The following is a 17,908-nucleotide window of genomic DNA, read 5'->3' on the forward strand; positions in this document are numbered from 1 at the left end:
GGATCCCAACTCTAGAATGCTCTACCCAGATACATTAGGTCAATTAGTGAATATCTTCCCTTTAGGAAACTATTGAAAACCCATCTATTCAAGCAGGTTTACCCGAACAACTTGACCTATCATAAGCAAACATAAGCAACCCATCTACTTACCGGTTCATCTAGTCATTAATAACAATGACTCAGATATTATCTCCTACCAACCTTCTTACCCTCCATGCTCTTCCTCAACTTCTCCTTTATCGCTCCACCTCATTACCTATCCCTATCCTTTCACTCATACCTCTTTTATCCCATTTACTCCTTGTTCATTGTCCTATCACATACATCCTTGTTGATTTTGATACTACAGATTGTATTCTCTTGTTCCTTTGTGAGCCGCATTGAGCCTCTGATGAGCGGGAAAGCGTGGGGTACAAATGTAATAAATAAATAGATTTGAGGACGGCCAGAGAAGGAGTTTGACGGACCGGCTCAGGAAGTCTATTCCAGGCATATGGTGCAGCAAGATAAAAGGAACGGAGTCTGGAGTTAGCAGTGGAGGAGAAGGGTGCAGATAAGAGAGATTTACCCAGTGAACGGAGTTCCCGGTGAGGAGTATAGGGAGAGATGAGAGTGGAGAGGTACTGAGGAGCTGCAGAGTAAATGCACTTGTAAGTCAGTAAGAGGAGTTTGAACTGTATGCGGAAACATATAGGGAGCCAATGAAGTGACTTGAGGCCGGCCAAAGTTCAAGGGGGCATGTCGGCAGTGTACCAAAGGTGGGACAGGGGCGTGGTTAAGAGATGGCCGGCCACGGCCGATAATGAAAAAAAGAAAGCCGGCTCTGACGAGCATTTGGCTGACTTTACTTGGCCCTTTTTTGTTCTCGACCAAGCCTTGAAAAGGTGCCCGAACTGACCAGATGACCACCGGAGGGAATCGGGGATCACCTCCCGTTACTCCCCTAGTGGTCACCAACCCCCTCCCACACACAAAAACAAATTTAAATACATTTTTTGCCAGCCTCTATGCCAGCCTCAAATGTCATACCCAGCTCCATCACAGCGCTATGCAGGTCCCTGGAGCAGTTTTTAGTGGGTACTGCAGTGCACTTCAGGCAGGCGGACCCAGGCCCACCCCCCCCCCCCTTACCTGTTACACTTGTGGTGGTAAATGGGAGCCCTTCAAAACCCACCATAAACCCACTATACCCACTTCTAGGTGCCCCCTGTTACCCTTTAAGGGCTATGGTAGTGATGTACAGTTGTAGGTAGTGGGTTTGGTGGGGGAGGCTTTGGGGGGCTCAGCACCCAAGGTAAGGGAGCTATGTACCTGGGATCAATTTGTGAAGTCCACAATGAATATACATTAGGTAAATTTCCACATTCATTGTAGAGATCTTGAAATCCCAACTGACTATGGGGTCCTTAAGGTGAAATCTAATGGTCAGTCAGAACTTTAGCACCACTGGAATGCCCCTTTAGATTGGAGCAGTGGTTGCCAACTTTTCCATGGGATATGCAATTATTTGGAATGACATACGAAGCATCAGCATTTCCCAAATTAATTAGTGGGAAAAGAAAATTTGTTTATTTAAATGTTTTGATTGTTTTACAAATAAGCTGCACTGAATTCTGTTAGTATGCACTATTCATGTATAGCACACATTAAGAAGATCATTTTAGAAGCATCTACTTGTAGAAATAGCGGGACTTATATGTGTAGAATGCATACATATATAAATGGTGATTTCAGAGCTGTAATTAACTCTTCTGCATTACCTGCTACTTTAGTAGTTAACATACATTAATGATACCTGTGTTAACTGCAAAGTGCTCCTCACATGCCTTCCCTACCCCTTCCATGTTCCTTCCTCATCTCTTAATATATTGTCATCCCTTTTATCTGTCATATCCTCAGTCTTTCATTTTCCACTGTGACTGTTCCTGATGCCTTGGGGACATCTTCAACTCCTCTCTCTCTCCTTCTCTGTACATATTCAACAGACTGCTAAAACCTGTTGTTTCTTTCTCTATAATATCACCAAAATGTATCCTTTTCCTTCTCAGCACACTACCAGAACCCTTATCCACACTCCTATCACCTCTCACTTAGACTAATGTAACTTGCTTCTCACAGGTCTCCCACTAAGCCATCTCTCTCCCCATCAACCTGTTCAAAATTCTGCTGCACGACTTATATTCCACCAGTGTCACTATGCTCATAGTAGCCCTCTCCTCAAGTCACTTCATTGGCTCCCTATATGTTTCCGCATACAGTTCAAACTCCTCTTACTGACTTACAAGTGCATTTACTCTGCAGCTCCTCAGTACCTCTCCACTCTCATCTCTCCCTATACTCCTCACCGGGAACTCCATTCACTGGGTAAATCTCTCTTATCTGCACCCTTCTCCTCCACTGCTAACTCCAGACTCCGTTCCTTTTATCTTGCTGCACCATATGCCTGGAATAGACTTCCTGAGCCAGTCCATCTCTGGCCGTCTTCAAATCTAAGCTAAATGCCCACCTTTTTGATGCTGCTTTTAACTCCTAACCCTTACTCACTTGTTCAGTACACATGTTTTATCATTCCCTTATCCCTTATTTGTCCGGTTTGTCTGTCCTAAGTAGATTGTACGCTCTGTCGAGCAGGGACATCTCTTCATATCCAGTGTATTTACAGCACTGTGTATGTCTAGTAGCACTATAGAAACGATAAGTAGTAGTAGCAATGCCACTCAGTTCACATACATTTTCCATGACTTTATACCTATTTTACAAAAGGCTTCACATTCTAGGGATGTGTGGCCCCAAATTTTTCATTTCCTGTGTTGAATATGGGAACTTTCATTTTGTTCTTTAGGGTGTTGTTTTGTTTGTTTTTCCATTATGGGAGCAATGTCATCAAGAATGCACAATCTTGCAAATGAGTGCATACTATTTTTCGAGGGTGCACTGCAGTGGCGAAGATACGAGTAGGCCTGGGTGGTAAGGGGTCAACCCAGTTTGGGCTCAGGCCAACCCAAAATTTCATCTCCCTTAGTGTGGCTAGCAGGGATCTCTAAACCCTACCATTGAAAAACCTCCTTCCCACCAAACGAGCTTACTTGCTGGGCAGCTGCCAGCACTGTCCCAAAGCTGCTGCTGCCAGCCACAGGCCTCTCCACCGTACACATGCTCACGTAAGTTTGAAATTGAGCAGAGGCAGAGGCCAGCATCTAGCAACAGCAGTTCAGGGACAGTGTTGGCAATCACCCAAGAAAAGCTCATTTGGCAGGAAGGAGGTCTTCAGCGGGAGGGGCTTGGGGATCCCCGCCAGTACAGGTATTTCATTTACTTTGGGTGGGACGGTGGGGTGCTGGGAGAGGAGGTGAAAATTAAATTTGGGTTTTGCTTTGGGCCGGGTGGGGGGCTGTGGCAGTGGCAGCAGACATGACATTTTTGGCCCATACACTTTGATCTCAGGCCCACCCTAAAGCGCTTGTTTGGTACACTACTGTTGCACTGTTTGCAAAGAGGGCATACTCTTTTCCTATAGCACGGGCATGTGTGTACTATTGGGAAAGAGTGTCCTACTTTGCAAATAATGTGCACTCTTTCAGAACATTGTGCATTATTAGCAACAAATGAAAACCCCCAAAATTTGGGGGGAGGGGTCCTGCTGTTTCAGGAGATAAATGAAACAAAATAAATGAGAAACATCATTTCCCATGTTGTCTCAAATGAATGCACACCCCTACCACACTCAGGGAACCATTTACAAAACACCTTGCACATTTTGAACATCCCCACTTGGATGTTCCTTTCCTTGCCTAGAAGGTCTATGCAAAATTTGGTTTCACATAGTATAGTCCTAATTTAATACGAATCAGAGAAAATATTTCTTCAATCAATATGTAATTAAACTCTGGAATTCGTTGCCAGAGAATGTGGTAAAGGAGGTTAGCTTAGAGGGTTTTTAAAAGGGTCTGGACGGCTTCCTAAAGGAAAAGTCATTAGACCATTATTAAATTGACTTGGGAAAATCCACTGTTTATTTCTGGGATATGCAGCATAAAATGTATTGAGCTTTTTTGGGATCTTGCCAGGTATTTGTGACCTGGATTGGCCACTGTTGGAAACAGGATGCTGGGCTTGATGGGTCTTTGGTCTGTCCCAGTGTGGCAATAATTATGTAATTATATCAGATGCTCTCCAGAGAATCAAATAAATTAGGTTCTGAAGGAGCAAATAAACCCTGTGAAAGCTAATTTCACACCCTATTCACAAAAGCTCGTTTATCTCTTGTGCAGGATACATAAACACAGCCCCACCCTGAGTCCAGCCCTCACTGCATTCAGACTAATATACACAACTTTCTGTGTTAATGGTAACAGACTCCAGCATTACCTTTATTTTGTTTGTCATGTGATTCTGTAAGGAATCTCGTAATCCGATCAGAAGGAATAGCAAAAGAGATTCCTGCTGCGACTTTCAAAGTGTTTATTCCAATCACCTCTCCATCCTACAAAGAGCAGACAGGCGAACATTAACAAACATTTCTGAACCTTAACTGTGTGATACAAAAGTTCAATAAGGTGGCATGCCAATCATAATAACCATTTCACTGCTAAATATGTTGCCTTTTAAGTCCCTTTGCAGCTCAGTTTGAGCTAAATTTCTCTCCCTCTCCCCTTCCCTTGGTTTCCTAATAGATTGCTTCCAGCAGGCTAAGACTGGTAATGAATTACCAACAGCAACAGGCTTCAATCCACTAATCAAATAAACGGCACAGTTCAGCAAATGAGCCAGACAGGCCTGTGAATGAAGCACTGTTTAGTAGCAGATGACCTAATAATGTTCAGTAATGAGCGTCTGAGAGGGTGCTAGCCAGGAGAATGCTCTGACCTGCCTGTCTGTCCAGATTCAAAGTATTTACATGCTCTTTGCCAGCACTGACCTGTGAATTAAAAAACCCACTCTGCAATACTTCAGGATCAGCAGCATAGGCATGGCAATTTTGCATTAGTTCTGAGATAGACCTTATGCCAGGAAAGGTGTGCTCGGAACTAAAATTTCAAGTGGCTTTTGGTGCGTTTAGCTGACGTGCGCCAGAAAATAAAAAATATTTTTCAGGCGTGCCAAAAATGAAATTACAGGAAGGGCCCACGCGGTAGCCATGCGATAACTCCATTTTGGCGTGCATTGGGAGCGCATAGACACGCGTCTTAGTAAAAGGGCCCCTAAGAATGCTCCCCCCCATACATCCCAATGGCTTGTTTTTGTGCGTTTTAACCTTGGACTTTATTCCAAAAATATTCACAAAAGTAAAATGCACTGAGCACAAAATGTCTAGGAAATAGTCATTTTTGAAACAAAAGAAGTTTTCTGGTTTGAAAATCGCTATGTATGTCACTTGATTTTTGGACATTTCAGCAAAACATCCAAAATCGGATTTAGATGTCATATCAAAAATGCCCCTTTAAGTGCAGATATTCAGCTTTAACTGATTAAGTTAAATACAGTCCCATCTTTGGCTGATTTTGCGGTCCTATTTGGCTGACAAACTTAACCAGTTAAGGGCTGATATCAACACTGCTAAGTGCCAACCCCGTCCCCGGACCGCCCACTGAATAACTGATTTCAGCTTAGGTGGTTAATGCTGATATTCAGATGCACTATCTGGTTAATTTTATTTCATTAAAGTATTTATATACCGCTTAGACCTAAGTGGTTTACAGTTTAATTGTACACATACTAGATCTGTCCATAGTGGTGATAGTGGGCTCACAATCTAAGTAGTGCATTGCACTACTGTTGTACCTGGGGCAATACAGGTTAAGTGACTTGCCCAGGGTCACACGGAGCTGCAGAGGGAATTGAACATGGTTCCCCAGGTCTTCAATCCACTGCTGACCATCAGGCAGCAGCAGGAATTGAACCCAGTTCCTCAGGTCTGCAACCTGCAACACTAACCATTATCAGTGGAGAGCCACACACAGGGCAGGAGCCGCTTCTGCCTGGTTAAATTGCTTTGAATATCGACCCCATTATTTCTAATCTTTCAGTCTGTGGACAGTGGCGTACCAAGGGGGGCAGGGGGGCGATCCGCCCCGGGTGCACACCGCTGGGGGGGTGCCGCGCGCCCGTTGGCTCCGAGTCCGCTCATTCCCTCCCTGCTGCTCCCTCTGCGCGGAACAAGTTACTTCCTGTTCCGGGGCAGAGGGAGCAGCAGCCAGGGAACAAGCGGACTCGGAGCCAACAGGCACGCGGCACCCCCCCCCCCCCTCCAGCAGGTAAAAATGCACCTGGGGGGTGCAATTTCGCCGGGGGGGGGGGTGCATCGGCGATCTGCCCCGGGTGTCAGCCAGCCTAGGAACGCCACTGTCTGTGGAATCCATAATAATGTAAATGGCACTTACCAAATTAACTAACGGGCCTCCAGAGTTTCCATACTGTAAACAGAATACAAAAATCAACATTTATAATGATGTTTCAAAAAATATATTTTCTTCCTGCAGGGAGCATAAATCAAGATTGTAAGGGATATTTCTTTGAGGAAACTGAAAAGCCCTTTCCAAATATGTGCTATCATGAAACAAACCATTTATATTCATCAGCTAGCTGCCTGAAGTGTAAGTCCATATTTTTACACAAAGGACCTAAAACTGCAGCACTCAGAAATTAAGTGCAATAGTGCAGCTCAGGCCAATGTTCCGAATGGTCTAGTTAGCTCAGTGGATAAAGCTAAAAGAGCCATAGAGATTCAGCATGAGCTTCTGGAATGGGGATATTTGCTGGCTATGATGAAACAGTCCAGAGTTAGCTGCCGCATTAGGAATATCTATAAATTTATGTCACTATTCTAGCACTGTCTTCTCCAGGCTATACAATGGACTGCCTATTAATGTTAATATACAACATTAATTAGATTCTTGATATTCCACCTTTCTGTTGTATATAAGAATGTAAGAATAGCCATACTGGATCAGACTAATGGTCCATCTAGCCTAGTATCCTGTTTCCAACTGTGGCCAAGCCAAGTCACAAGTACCTGGCAGAAACCCAATTAGTAGCACCATTCCATGCTACCAATCCCAGGGTAAGCAGTGGCTTCCCCATGTCCATCTCAATAACAGACTATGGACTTTTCCTTCAGGAACTTGTCCAAACCTTTTTAAAAACCAGATACATTGATCGTCATTACCACATCCTCCGGCAATGACTTCCAGAGCTTAACTATTCTTTGAGTGAAAAAATATTTCCTCCTATTTGTTTTATAAGTATTTCCATGCAATTTCATTGAGTGTCCCATGGTCATACATACATAGTAACATAGTAGATGACGGCAGAAAAAGACCTGCACGGTCCATCCAGTCTGCCCAAGAAATGTGCCACTTTTTTGTGTATACCTTACCTTGATTTGTACCTGTCTTTTTCAGGGCACAGGCCGTACAAGTCTGCCCAGCACTATCTTTGTAATTTTTCAATGAGTGAAAAATCGATTCACCTCTACCCATTCCACACCACTCAGGATTTTGTAACCCTCAAAAACCAATGTGGTTCAAATACATATAAGTACTTTTCCAGCCCTGGTAGGCTCACAATCTATGGTTTATTTGAAAAAGGGGCAATTGTCCTCAATCAGAAAGGTGTCCAGAGTTTATACAAACCTTGAAACCGGGCTTATCAAATAATACCTGTGGTAATTATGTTATGAGCACCTCCCTCAGGGAATATTTCCATTCCACATATAACAGAGCAATATGCCCTCTATGTCTATAATTGTTAATGTTCTGGAGTCCATAAGTGAAGCCTAATTTCAAATATGATGCATTGGGAGATGGTAGTCCCTGTCAATAACAGGATAGGAGGGGTCACCTCTCTAGATTTGGGGAGGGGGTGCTGGGGACCCAGCCTAGCTTGGGTGCTGCATCCTATGTGACCAACCCAACCACCAAGTGCATGATACCGTGTTTCCCCGAATATAAGACACTGTCTTATATTAATTTTTCCTCCCCAAGACCCGCTAGGTCTTATTTTCAGGGGAGGTCTTATTTTTTTTCGGGGCAACATCAGGGTTGCCACCCCCACCCGAGGTCGCCCCTCCACCCGAGGACGCCGGGCCCCCTCTCCACCCGCCCTCCGTCGCTCCCAACCTGAAACGCCTCCTTTCACCTTCCTTCGCAAGTTCGGAGCAAGCAGGCGAGGGCGGGACACGGAAGGAAGGAGTGGCCTGTCCTGCTGCTGCTTGCTCTGAACTTGCGAAGGAAGGTGAAAGGAGGCGTTTCAGGTACCGGTAGTTCCGGGAGCGATGGAGGGCGGGTGGAGGTGACCTCGGGTGGGGGGGCGACCTCAGGGGCGGGGCGGCGGCGGCCTTTGTCCAGCTCTCGGCGGCCCTGCTTCAGGTAGGTCTTACTTTCGGGGCAGGCCTTATAATACAACTTTGCAGCAAAACCCCAGAAGGCCTTATTTTCGGAGTAGGTCTTATTTTCGGGGAAACACGGTAGCAGTTGCCTCAAGATGATTAAGTTTGACTATAAAAGGCATATGAAAAGAGGTACTTTAATAACAGAAGCGGGGGGGGGGGGGGGTTGATATACTACCTTTCTGTGGTCACAATCAAATTAGTTTACACGTATTTTGTACCTGGGGCAATGGAGGGTTAAGTGACTTGCTTGGAGTCACAAGGAGCTGCAGTCGGAATCAATCCCAGCTCTGTTGATTTTGTGGTCACTGCTCTAACCATTAAACTACTCCTCCACTCCTGTGATGTCTGTACTTGTTCTCCAAAAGGTTATGTTTTAATAACACAAGATTCTATGTACAATTTCTGTAAGCTATTAAAGTTTGTATGGCCTGTTTCAGAAATAAATATAAAAAAAATGTTTGAAATAAACCAAAGAAAACATCTGAAAATTGGGGAAAAAGCCAAACTCAAAACAAACCAAATATTTTTGGCCTATGCACGTCCCTAATATATTATTTCAACTTACATCATCTTAAAATGCTAGACAATAATTATGCTTTGTGTTCTGAACTGTTTACAAACACCAATACTAGTACATTTTCATGTGTCATTATAAAGTCTGTTTTGTACAGTATAGGACTGGTCCGATTCATTGAAAAACTCCCTAGTTGCAATGGTAGATAATAGAGGGGCCTTTTTACTAAATATTAACACGTACTAACAGACGCTAGCATGTGCTAAGTGCCACATGGCCCATGGGTATAAAATAAGGCATGTAGGCGCTAGTATCGGTCAGCGCACACTAAGCTTCACTAAAAGAGCCCCTAAATGCGAAGAAGCCTATAGGTAATTTACGAAAATTTGGTCATGTTACATTTGCTTTACAAGGTCATCATTGGCTGCCGATTCCTTACTGTATTAAATTTAAAGCATTATTATTAGGTTTCAAGGCTTTCCATCAAGGTACTCCAATCTATTTATCTTCATTAACAATTCCATATTCATCTGTGCGGGTCCTGCAGACCATAAATGATCATCATATGGTCCTACCGGGACCTAGCTTTGCACAACTGGAGACAACTCGTCATAGTGCTTTTTTCTTCATTGTTCTCTATCCTTGGGTTCTCTACCTTTATCTTTATGGGGTGAACTCAGTATAAAGGAATTTAAATCACTGATGAAAGCATGGTTATTAAAGCAGGATTTTACTGGCGACTAGAGAATGACACGGGGACAAAGTTTGTCCCGTTTCTATGGGTTCTGTCTCCATCTCCACCCCATCCCTGCAGGTTTTGTCTTCATTCCCACCCCATCCCCGCAGGCCCTGTCTCCATCCCTGCCCCATTTCCGCAGGTTCTGTCCCCATCCCCGCTCCGTCCCCATGGGCTCTGTCCTCATCTGTAGAAGCCTCAAACAATTATGATTTCATATTTAAATCTTTTTATTAAAGTATAAAAAGGAACAATATGCTGTGCAACTATTGTGTATAAATTATAAATAGAAACAATAATAACAGCGAGCAGTTATAATATCCCTCCTCACCACCCCCCTCTACCCTTCCAACCCCAACAGTAACTGATTTCTACTACCCCAAGGAATCCTAATCCACCCTGTTAAAATGTCCAGGGGTACAAAATACAACCCATTCTGTATGCCCTAGAGGGGAGAAATATGCCCTATGAAGCACTGTTATGATTTTTTAATCTGTGGATGAATAAGAAGCCATCAACAATCTCAGGATTCAGTCTAGCTCTCCTGTCTTCCACAGTCCTTCCTGCAATAGAAGATGTCTTCTTAGAAGATGTGCTGGTTGCAGGATTTACAGGATCCCCCATGCAAATTTTGCTACTTGTGTCCAGCATGTTTGTTTGTTTTTTCAAAAAAAATCAAAATATCGTTGTCTGAATCACTCAAACATAAATAACAATGCAGTTCATTAACAGGCTTCAAAGTAGAATACAACACAGGGACAAAGTTTGTTCCCATCCTTGTGGGCTCTGTCCCCATCCCTGCCCCATCCCCGCAAGTTCTGTCCCCGTCCCCATCCCTGTGGTTACTACGGGTCCCCGTCCCCATGACATTCTCTATTGGTGACTGAGGGGGCTCATTGTGATTTTGGTGCCTGGGAGAGAGAGTGAGAAGAGTGAGAAGGATGATTTTTTTAATTGGTTTAATCTGTTAATGTGCATCCAAACCAAAGTTTCAGCGTGCTTGTCTGACATTGCTGCCTGGATGTCTCAACGCCACCTGAAATTAAATATGACCAAAACCGAGCTTCTCATTTTCCCCCCCCCCAAACCCACCTCCCCGCTCCCCCCGTTTTCTATTTCTGTTGATGGCTCTCTCATTCTCCCTTCTCCTCAGCTCGAAACCTTGGGGTCATCTTTGACTCTTCTCTCTCCTTCTCTGCTCATATCCAGCAGACCGCCAAGACCTGTCGTTTCTTTCTTTACAACATCCGTAAAATCCGCTCCTTTCTTTCCGAGCACTCTACCAAAACCCTCATCCACACCCTTGTCACCTCTCGTTTAGACTACTGCAATCTGCTTCTTGCTGGCCTTCCACTTAGTCACCTCTCCCCTCTCCAGTCGGTTCAAAACTCTGCTGCCCGTCTCATCTTCCGCCAGGGTCGCTTTACTCATACTACCTCTCTCCTCAAGTCGCTTCACTGGCTCCCTATCCGTTTCGCATCCTGTTCAAACTTCTTCTACTAACCTATAAATGTATTCACTCTGCTGCTCCCCAGTATCTCTCCACACTCGTCCTTCCCTACACCCCTTCCCGTGCACTCCGCTCCATGGATAAATCCTTCTTATCTGTTCCCTTCTCCACTACTGCCAACTCCAGACTTCACGCCTTCTGTCTCGCTGCACCCTACGCCTGGAATAAACTTCCTGAGCCCCTACGTCTTGCCCCATCCTTGGCCACCTTTAAATCTAGACTGAAAGCCCACCTCTTTAACATTGCGTTTGACTCGTAACCACTTGTAACCACTCGCCTCCACCTACCCTCCTCTCCTCCTTCCTGTACACATTGATTTGATTACTTTATTTTTTGTCTATTAGATTGTAAGCTCTTTGAGCAGGGACTGTCTTTCTTCTATGTTTGTGCAGCGCTGCGTATGCCTTGTAGCGCTATAGAAATGCTAAATAGTAGTAGTAGTAGTAGTGTGTGTATTACCTTTCCTATCAAATATTGTAGTTCCTTTCTTTTTTATATTTTGTGTTTTTTAACTGCTTTGTTCTCTCCAAAAGTTAAGGTGGTATATCAAGTTTTAAATAAATAAACAAATATAAAATAGGCTTATTTGTATTTGTAAAAGGGCCCCAAAATAAATTACTTTTATACCCACAGAAAATGGAGGAAAAGCATGGTACTTAAGAAACATTAGATTCTTATTCTCAAATATACAGGAAGTTGTAGCAGGTTATTACAACTTCTAGAAATGCTTGCTTATTAGAGAAAACACTGTACTATTAAAATATTACTTACTCTCACCTTCCTAACAGCCAGATGCACTAACTCCACACAAAGAGCCCTTCCCTTACCAATCCCTTAGCGAATCGGTAAAAAACGGGAATGCATGAAGGAAATCGCATGCAAATGAGCTGCTCGCTGTTAGCTCATTTGCACGCGATTTCCTTCCTAAGAAGGGGAAGCGAGTCGGCCAGCTGAGCATGCGCAGAGCAGCCAATCGTTATGCTGGCTGCTCTGCACATGCCAAAGACGGCTTCATACACGTCCTCAGTCTCAAAAAAAAAAGGATGTCCCTGACAAGCACTTGGACATTTTTTTTCTTCAGATTTTGTGATGGGCATCCTTCTCTTGGACGTGTTTTTCTTACGTGCCCGAAATTACAACTGCCGGAGAGAATCGGGATCAGGACGTGCGAGGATGTCCAAATCAAAACTATTTGGATGTCCCTTTCAATTATGCCCCTCCAGGTCTCTCTCAGCCAGTCACAGTGTGTTTGGCTTTCACTGGTGTCAGTTAAACGCGCTGTGATTGGCTGAGAGAGACCTGGAGGGGCATAATTGAAAGGGACATCCAAATAGTTTTGATTTGGGTGTCCTCACATGTCCCGATCCCTGATTCTCTCCGGCGGTGGTCATTTCGGTTCGGGCACCTTAGTCGTAAGAAAAACGCGTCCAAGAGAAGGACACCCGTCACAAAATCTGAAGAAAAAAGACGTCCAAGTGTTCATCAGGGACGTCCTTTTTTTTTTTTTTAGTAAAGGACGTCCAAGTGTTAGGCACTTGAAAGGACGTCCCTGCCGAGCACTTGGACGTTTTCTTTTCTTCCGATTTTTGCGATGGGCATCCTCCTCTGCATGGGTCCCGCTCACAGCAGCCCCAACGAGAGGTGCAGACCTCCCGTTAGGTTTTCCATGGTGCATGGGGTCGGAAATGGTAGTACATCGCATCGCATTCACATTATAATAGTAATTAGCTCATTTGCATTCCGTTTTCGTTAGCTGCTACCGTGACAGGAAAATGGCTCAGAGAACCCTTTTGTGCATGTCCCGGTTTACTACTTGCGTGTGAAACTGGCTAGAACCAGTTTAAAAACCACGTTGCTGGCTCATTACATTTAGTGCATCTGGCCCTAAATGTATCACGGTTATTCTCAAATAATATTCCCTAGTGATTAAAAATGCTTTACTCTCCAACAAATGCCGTTACTCTTCTCCAGTGGGATTCCACTACTGCTTTCTCCACAATGTAAATAAAAGCAATACTTAAAGCAAGGCTTTGAGTTTTTACAAAAATGTCATTTATGATTTAAAATGGGGACGTTCAGAACTGTAATGAATTCAGTCAGGAAACGGATGATGACATAACTGGCGACTGAAGAGGAATTCCATGTGAGTTCAGTATGAGCTACAGCAAGTCAGAAAGCAAAGAATCTGTAGTGCTTCACAGATAACTCTACAATGATGTTATTATGGGAGAATAACCAGACATTATTGCACTCTAACTGACTTATTTGGCTAGCGAACCGGTTATTATCATAATTGTGGTCATTGATATTGTCGCTTGTATCTTGAGCAACACTCATTTTGTGAATTCATTTGTTTTTAGTATAGACTCTTACATTTATAATTGCATCGGTTTGAACGTAGTCCATATCCGAGTCTCTCAAGCCAAGTTCCTTTCCATCTCTCTGTGCAGTGCTGACTATGCCTGTAGTCACCGTGTTCTGCAGTGCAAAAGGACTCCCGATTGCTACCACGAACTCTCCAGGCCGCAGATCAGTGGAGTGTCCTAGTAATAGGACTGGAAGCTTTTTCTAGACAAATAAAAAACACAGAATTATACTTTGGGGAAACAAATAGAACAATGTTTCTCAATCAGTTCAATTAAGAAAGGAGCCCCTGCACCTCTACAGGACCCCAACCAATCCAGTTTTCAGGATAACCACTGTGAATATGCATAAGATAACGCATGCAATAAGTGTGTGTTATTTATATTTTTGTGTTTCTGATTTGGAGGGGGCATGTCAGGGACGAAGAATGGGTGTGGACACGCTATTCAGCTAGCATGTCGACAGTTATGTGCACTCAACTAATTCTAAATAGGAGGCAGTAAATGCTCCCGTATCAATTATTTTCAGATTTTGCACATTAATGTGAACATTAGCACATGACCTGAAAATTAAATACTGGGGAAATGCCCTATTTCCTTTGGGGCCCTTTTATGAAGCGGCGGTAAGCCCAGCTCTCTAAAAGGGAAGTACCACCGGGCTATCGCAACAGCCCAGTCGTAGTTCTCTCCCCTAACGCAAACCATTTCTGGTGCTGCAAAAATATTTCAATTTCTGTAGAGTCAGTGTGTACCCAGCGGTAATCAGACAGAGCCGCTCGCTGTCCAATTACTATCGGGTTAGTGTGGGAGCCCTGAATGCCACCTCAATGGGTGGCGGTAAATGCTCCCCCCCCCCAAAATGTCTGTGCGGCAAGTGAAGCATGTGCCATGTGGCCATTTCTTGAAAAAGCAAAGACCTGCCTTTTACCCGCTGCGGTAAAAGGGGGCCTTGGTGCGCATCAAAAAACACACACCGATGCCAGTGCAGGCCCCCTTTTGTCGCAGATTCATAAAAGGACCCCTGAATGTGCTGAAAATGGGCTTAGTACATGGGAAAGTCCTGAGTTAGCACGCGCTAACTAGTGACCTTTAGTAGACATGACCAAATATCTCAAGCAAATTCAATGTGAGTGTTCTGAAGAGCACCTATGGTTCATGGAGGCTCATAGGATCAGACAGAAAACCAGAGTGTTATGCTCTTATTCAGTATTCACCCCTCAGTGTACACAGGAATATTATGGACAACTACACGGTTAGCGTACACTAATGCTTAGTGCACGCTAAAAATACTAGCGCACCTCTAGTGTGGCTTAATAAATAGTGCCCAAAATTTGTTTCAAACACTATCTGTTGTGTACATATACATTTAAATTTCAAAATGTATTTTTCATTTTGCCACCTCTGTCCCATTAGCAAACAGCTAGTGAGGAAGGGAGGGAACGAACTTCCAATGGATAAAATATTGGGGGTGCTCGAGCACCCACAGCGTCGGCACCTATGACACAGACTACATTGCTGCACACAGTTTGGACAGAGAGAAACTGCTTAGACCAGTGATTCCCAAATCTGTCCTGGGGGAACCCCAGCCAGTCAGGTTTTCAGGATATCCACACTGAATATGCATGAGACAGATCTGCATACCAAGGAGGCAATGTATGCAAATCGATCTTATGAATATTCATTGTGGATATCCTGAAAACCTGACTGGCTGGGGTTCCCCCAGGACAGGTTTGGGAATCACTGGCTTAGGCTATGGATGATGTGACAAGTACCTTTTTCTGGTTATTTCCACCTTGACAAAACTGCTCACAGTCAATCCTCTGTTTAAATGATGTACGATGATTTATGGCTGTAAGGGTCCGGCTCCAGATCCTTGGTATTAATTGATTTTATGAGGTAAATATTTAGTTGGCGGTGGTGAGCATTTTCCTGACCACCACTGGTGTTATCCCGGATATTCAGTACCAGGCCATATCCAGTCTTTGGCACTGAATATCCAGTTTCTACAGCGCTTGCTAGCACATGGCCAATTAAGTCGATATTCAGAAATTAACCAGCCATGAGTTGCTGCATAAAGATAGGACTGTGTTTTATATGGTCCCATTTATGCGGTTACTTTGGCTGGTTAAGTGCTGAATATTGGCTCTTAACCAGTCAATGCCAACTCCTCCACCAGAATGTCCCAAAAATAGCCAGCTTTCACTTAGGCACTAGTCGTTAATTTTCAGCAGCAATAACTAGTTAAGTGCTGCTGAAAATTAGCGGATACCCCCAAACAAACTAAGGGCCCTGTTTACTAAGCCACATTATAGGCGCGTTAATGTTTTTAATGCACGTTAAGCATGTACACGCGTTAACTGTGTACGTGCCTACAATATCCCTATAGGCGCCTACACGGTTAGCATGCACACTAATTGTAGGCTTGTTAAAAACACTAATGCACCTTAGTAAACAGGGCCCTAACTGATCAGGGCCATTTCTGGTCAGTTAAATCATTTTGAATATTCACCAGTATGTTGCTGCGGTTTTCTGGTTCCCCTCCTCTTCATTGGATCTACCTTGCTCCTCTAATTTCACCTGCTCCTTTCATGAACTCAGTGCTTTGCTTGCTGATGTCGCTTTACATCACGGTCCTCTTCTATTGCTTGGAGATTTCAGTGTTTCATGTAGACCATCCTGTATCTCAGTTGAAATTTTGGAGCACCTTAAAGCTTTAGATTTTTCTCTGCACTTAACTGCCCTCGCACATAGAGCAGGATACTGTCTTGATCTTGTCATTACTAGAGATCTATACCTATTCCTGATTCTTTCCAAACTGTTCCAGTTTCCTGATCCAACAACTTTATAATTAATTTATGTTGCTCTCGCTCTCTCTCTCTCTCTGATCTCGTATCTCCTTGCTCTCTGTTTCTTATAAGCATGATTTTCTGGTATTAGAAAAGAGTATTTTTCAGAAAACATGTCTCTCTGTTTTGCCTAGTTTTTCAGACCTAGATCTAGATGATAAGGTTTCTTCCTTCACAACTCATTTAGACAGTATTCTCGATGAACTTCTCCCAATGAGGACAAAGTTGCTCATTCTCAGAAGTCTAATCTCGGTTTACGTGTGAGCTTAGATCTTGAAAATTGTTGCTGCTTAGAGCTGAACATAGATGCAGAAAGACTCATCATAATTGGGATTTCCTGCCAGCCTGAGGGCTCTTCAGCATCAGACAGGCAGCACCGTGGTTTCCACCTAAGTGCATGACATCAGTGGGAAAGATCCTTAGAGGCCTCTGAAAAGGCTGCCTCTAACTCAGGGCAAAATGCATCAACCAAGCGTAAAAGAATCTAAAACGTAAAAGTCCTTACCGAATTTGAAAAAACGAAGAATGCACTAAAAAAACAAGTCGCACATGTTCGGTGTGGTATTGTAAAGTAGAATGCTTTAAAGAATCATTAAACTGGTGTAATTCCCATCGATAATCTGCCCGTAAAGCATGCGCAGAGCAGCCAAGCGTTATGCTGGCTGCTCTGCGCATGCCACAAACGTTAAAAAAAAAACCAAAACAAACACATCCTTTATGGACGGCCTTGCCCCCCCCCCCCCCCCCGCCCCACCCGAGGTCGCCGCTGCTCCCCGCTACCCCCTGCATTAAAAATCAAAACTTAAGGCTGCCCCGGTCCCCCCTCCCTTCCTCTCTTCCTTTCTCTATCTCCCCCCAGCTCCGCCTCCCGCCATCCACGCCCCCCTGCCCCGCCCCCGCCTCCCCCCCTGAGGTCGTCGCCACCGGGCCCCCCTCCCTCTTACCGGGCCCGCGCAGCGCCTCTCACCTCTGTGTGAAGGCGCTGCACGGGCAAGAACAGCTGATGCCTCTTCGCGGAGTCTTCGGGCGTCCCTCCTTTCCTCCTGGGCCCACCCCCGTCTAACATAAGTAACCTACATAAGTTACTTACGTCAAACGAGGGCGGGCCCAGGAGGAAAGGAGGGACATCCTTTCCTCCTGGGCCCGCCCCCGTGTGACCTACATGCTAGACCTACATGCCACGGTTAAAAATTTGTTCGTTAAAGGGTTGTTAAAGGCTCGTTTTGTTTAGTGCATCTGGGCCTCAGTTTGCAAAATTTGCTGTCAGCCTGAGGGCTTTTCAGCATTAGAGAGGCAGCATTATGGTTTCCACCTAAGCACCTGACATCAGTGGGAGAGATACTTATAGACATCAAAAATGCTGCCCCTTCCACGGTATGCAGCCCGCAGATGCATTGCTGTGGGCGCAAGGCCAAAGGGGCACAACACACCCTTTTTGAGCTGTAAGGAGCCAGGAGCAAGAAATTATATCTGTTTACTGTGATGGGGAAAAGAAAAACTAAATGGCATTGGACACTGTCAAGGGTCCTAGTATAGACCAATATTTCT

General features: G+C 44.4%; 1 protein-coding gene across 1 annotated transcript in view; it reads right to left on the reverse strand.

Annotated features, from left to right (window-relative positions):
• Positions 1–17,908, reverse strand: part of HTRA3 (HtrA serine peptidase 3) — an 81,076-nt gene that overhangs the window by 36,223 nt on the left and 26,945 nt on the right. Inside the window, exons 4-6 of the mRNA XM_030192588.1 lie at positions 13,525–13,719; positions 6,383–6,415; positions 4,371–4,485 (exon numbers count right to left, since the gene is read on the reverse strand). Coding sequence (XP_030048448.1) covers positions 4,371–4,485; positions 6,383–6,415; positions 13,525–13,719 — 343 coding nt within the window. The remainder of the gene's footprint in view (positions 1–4,370; positions 4,486–6,382; positions 6,416–13,524; positions 13,720–17,908) is intronic.

Source organism: Microcaecilia unicolor, chromosome 2 (genome assembly GCF_901765095.1).
Source record: "Microcaecilia unicolor chromosome 2, aMicUni1.1, whole genome shotgun sequence".
Taxonomy (NCBI): domain Eukaryota; kingdom Metazoa; phylum Chordata; class Amphibia; order Gymnophiona; family Siphonopidae; genus Microcaecilia; species Microcaecilia unicolor.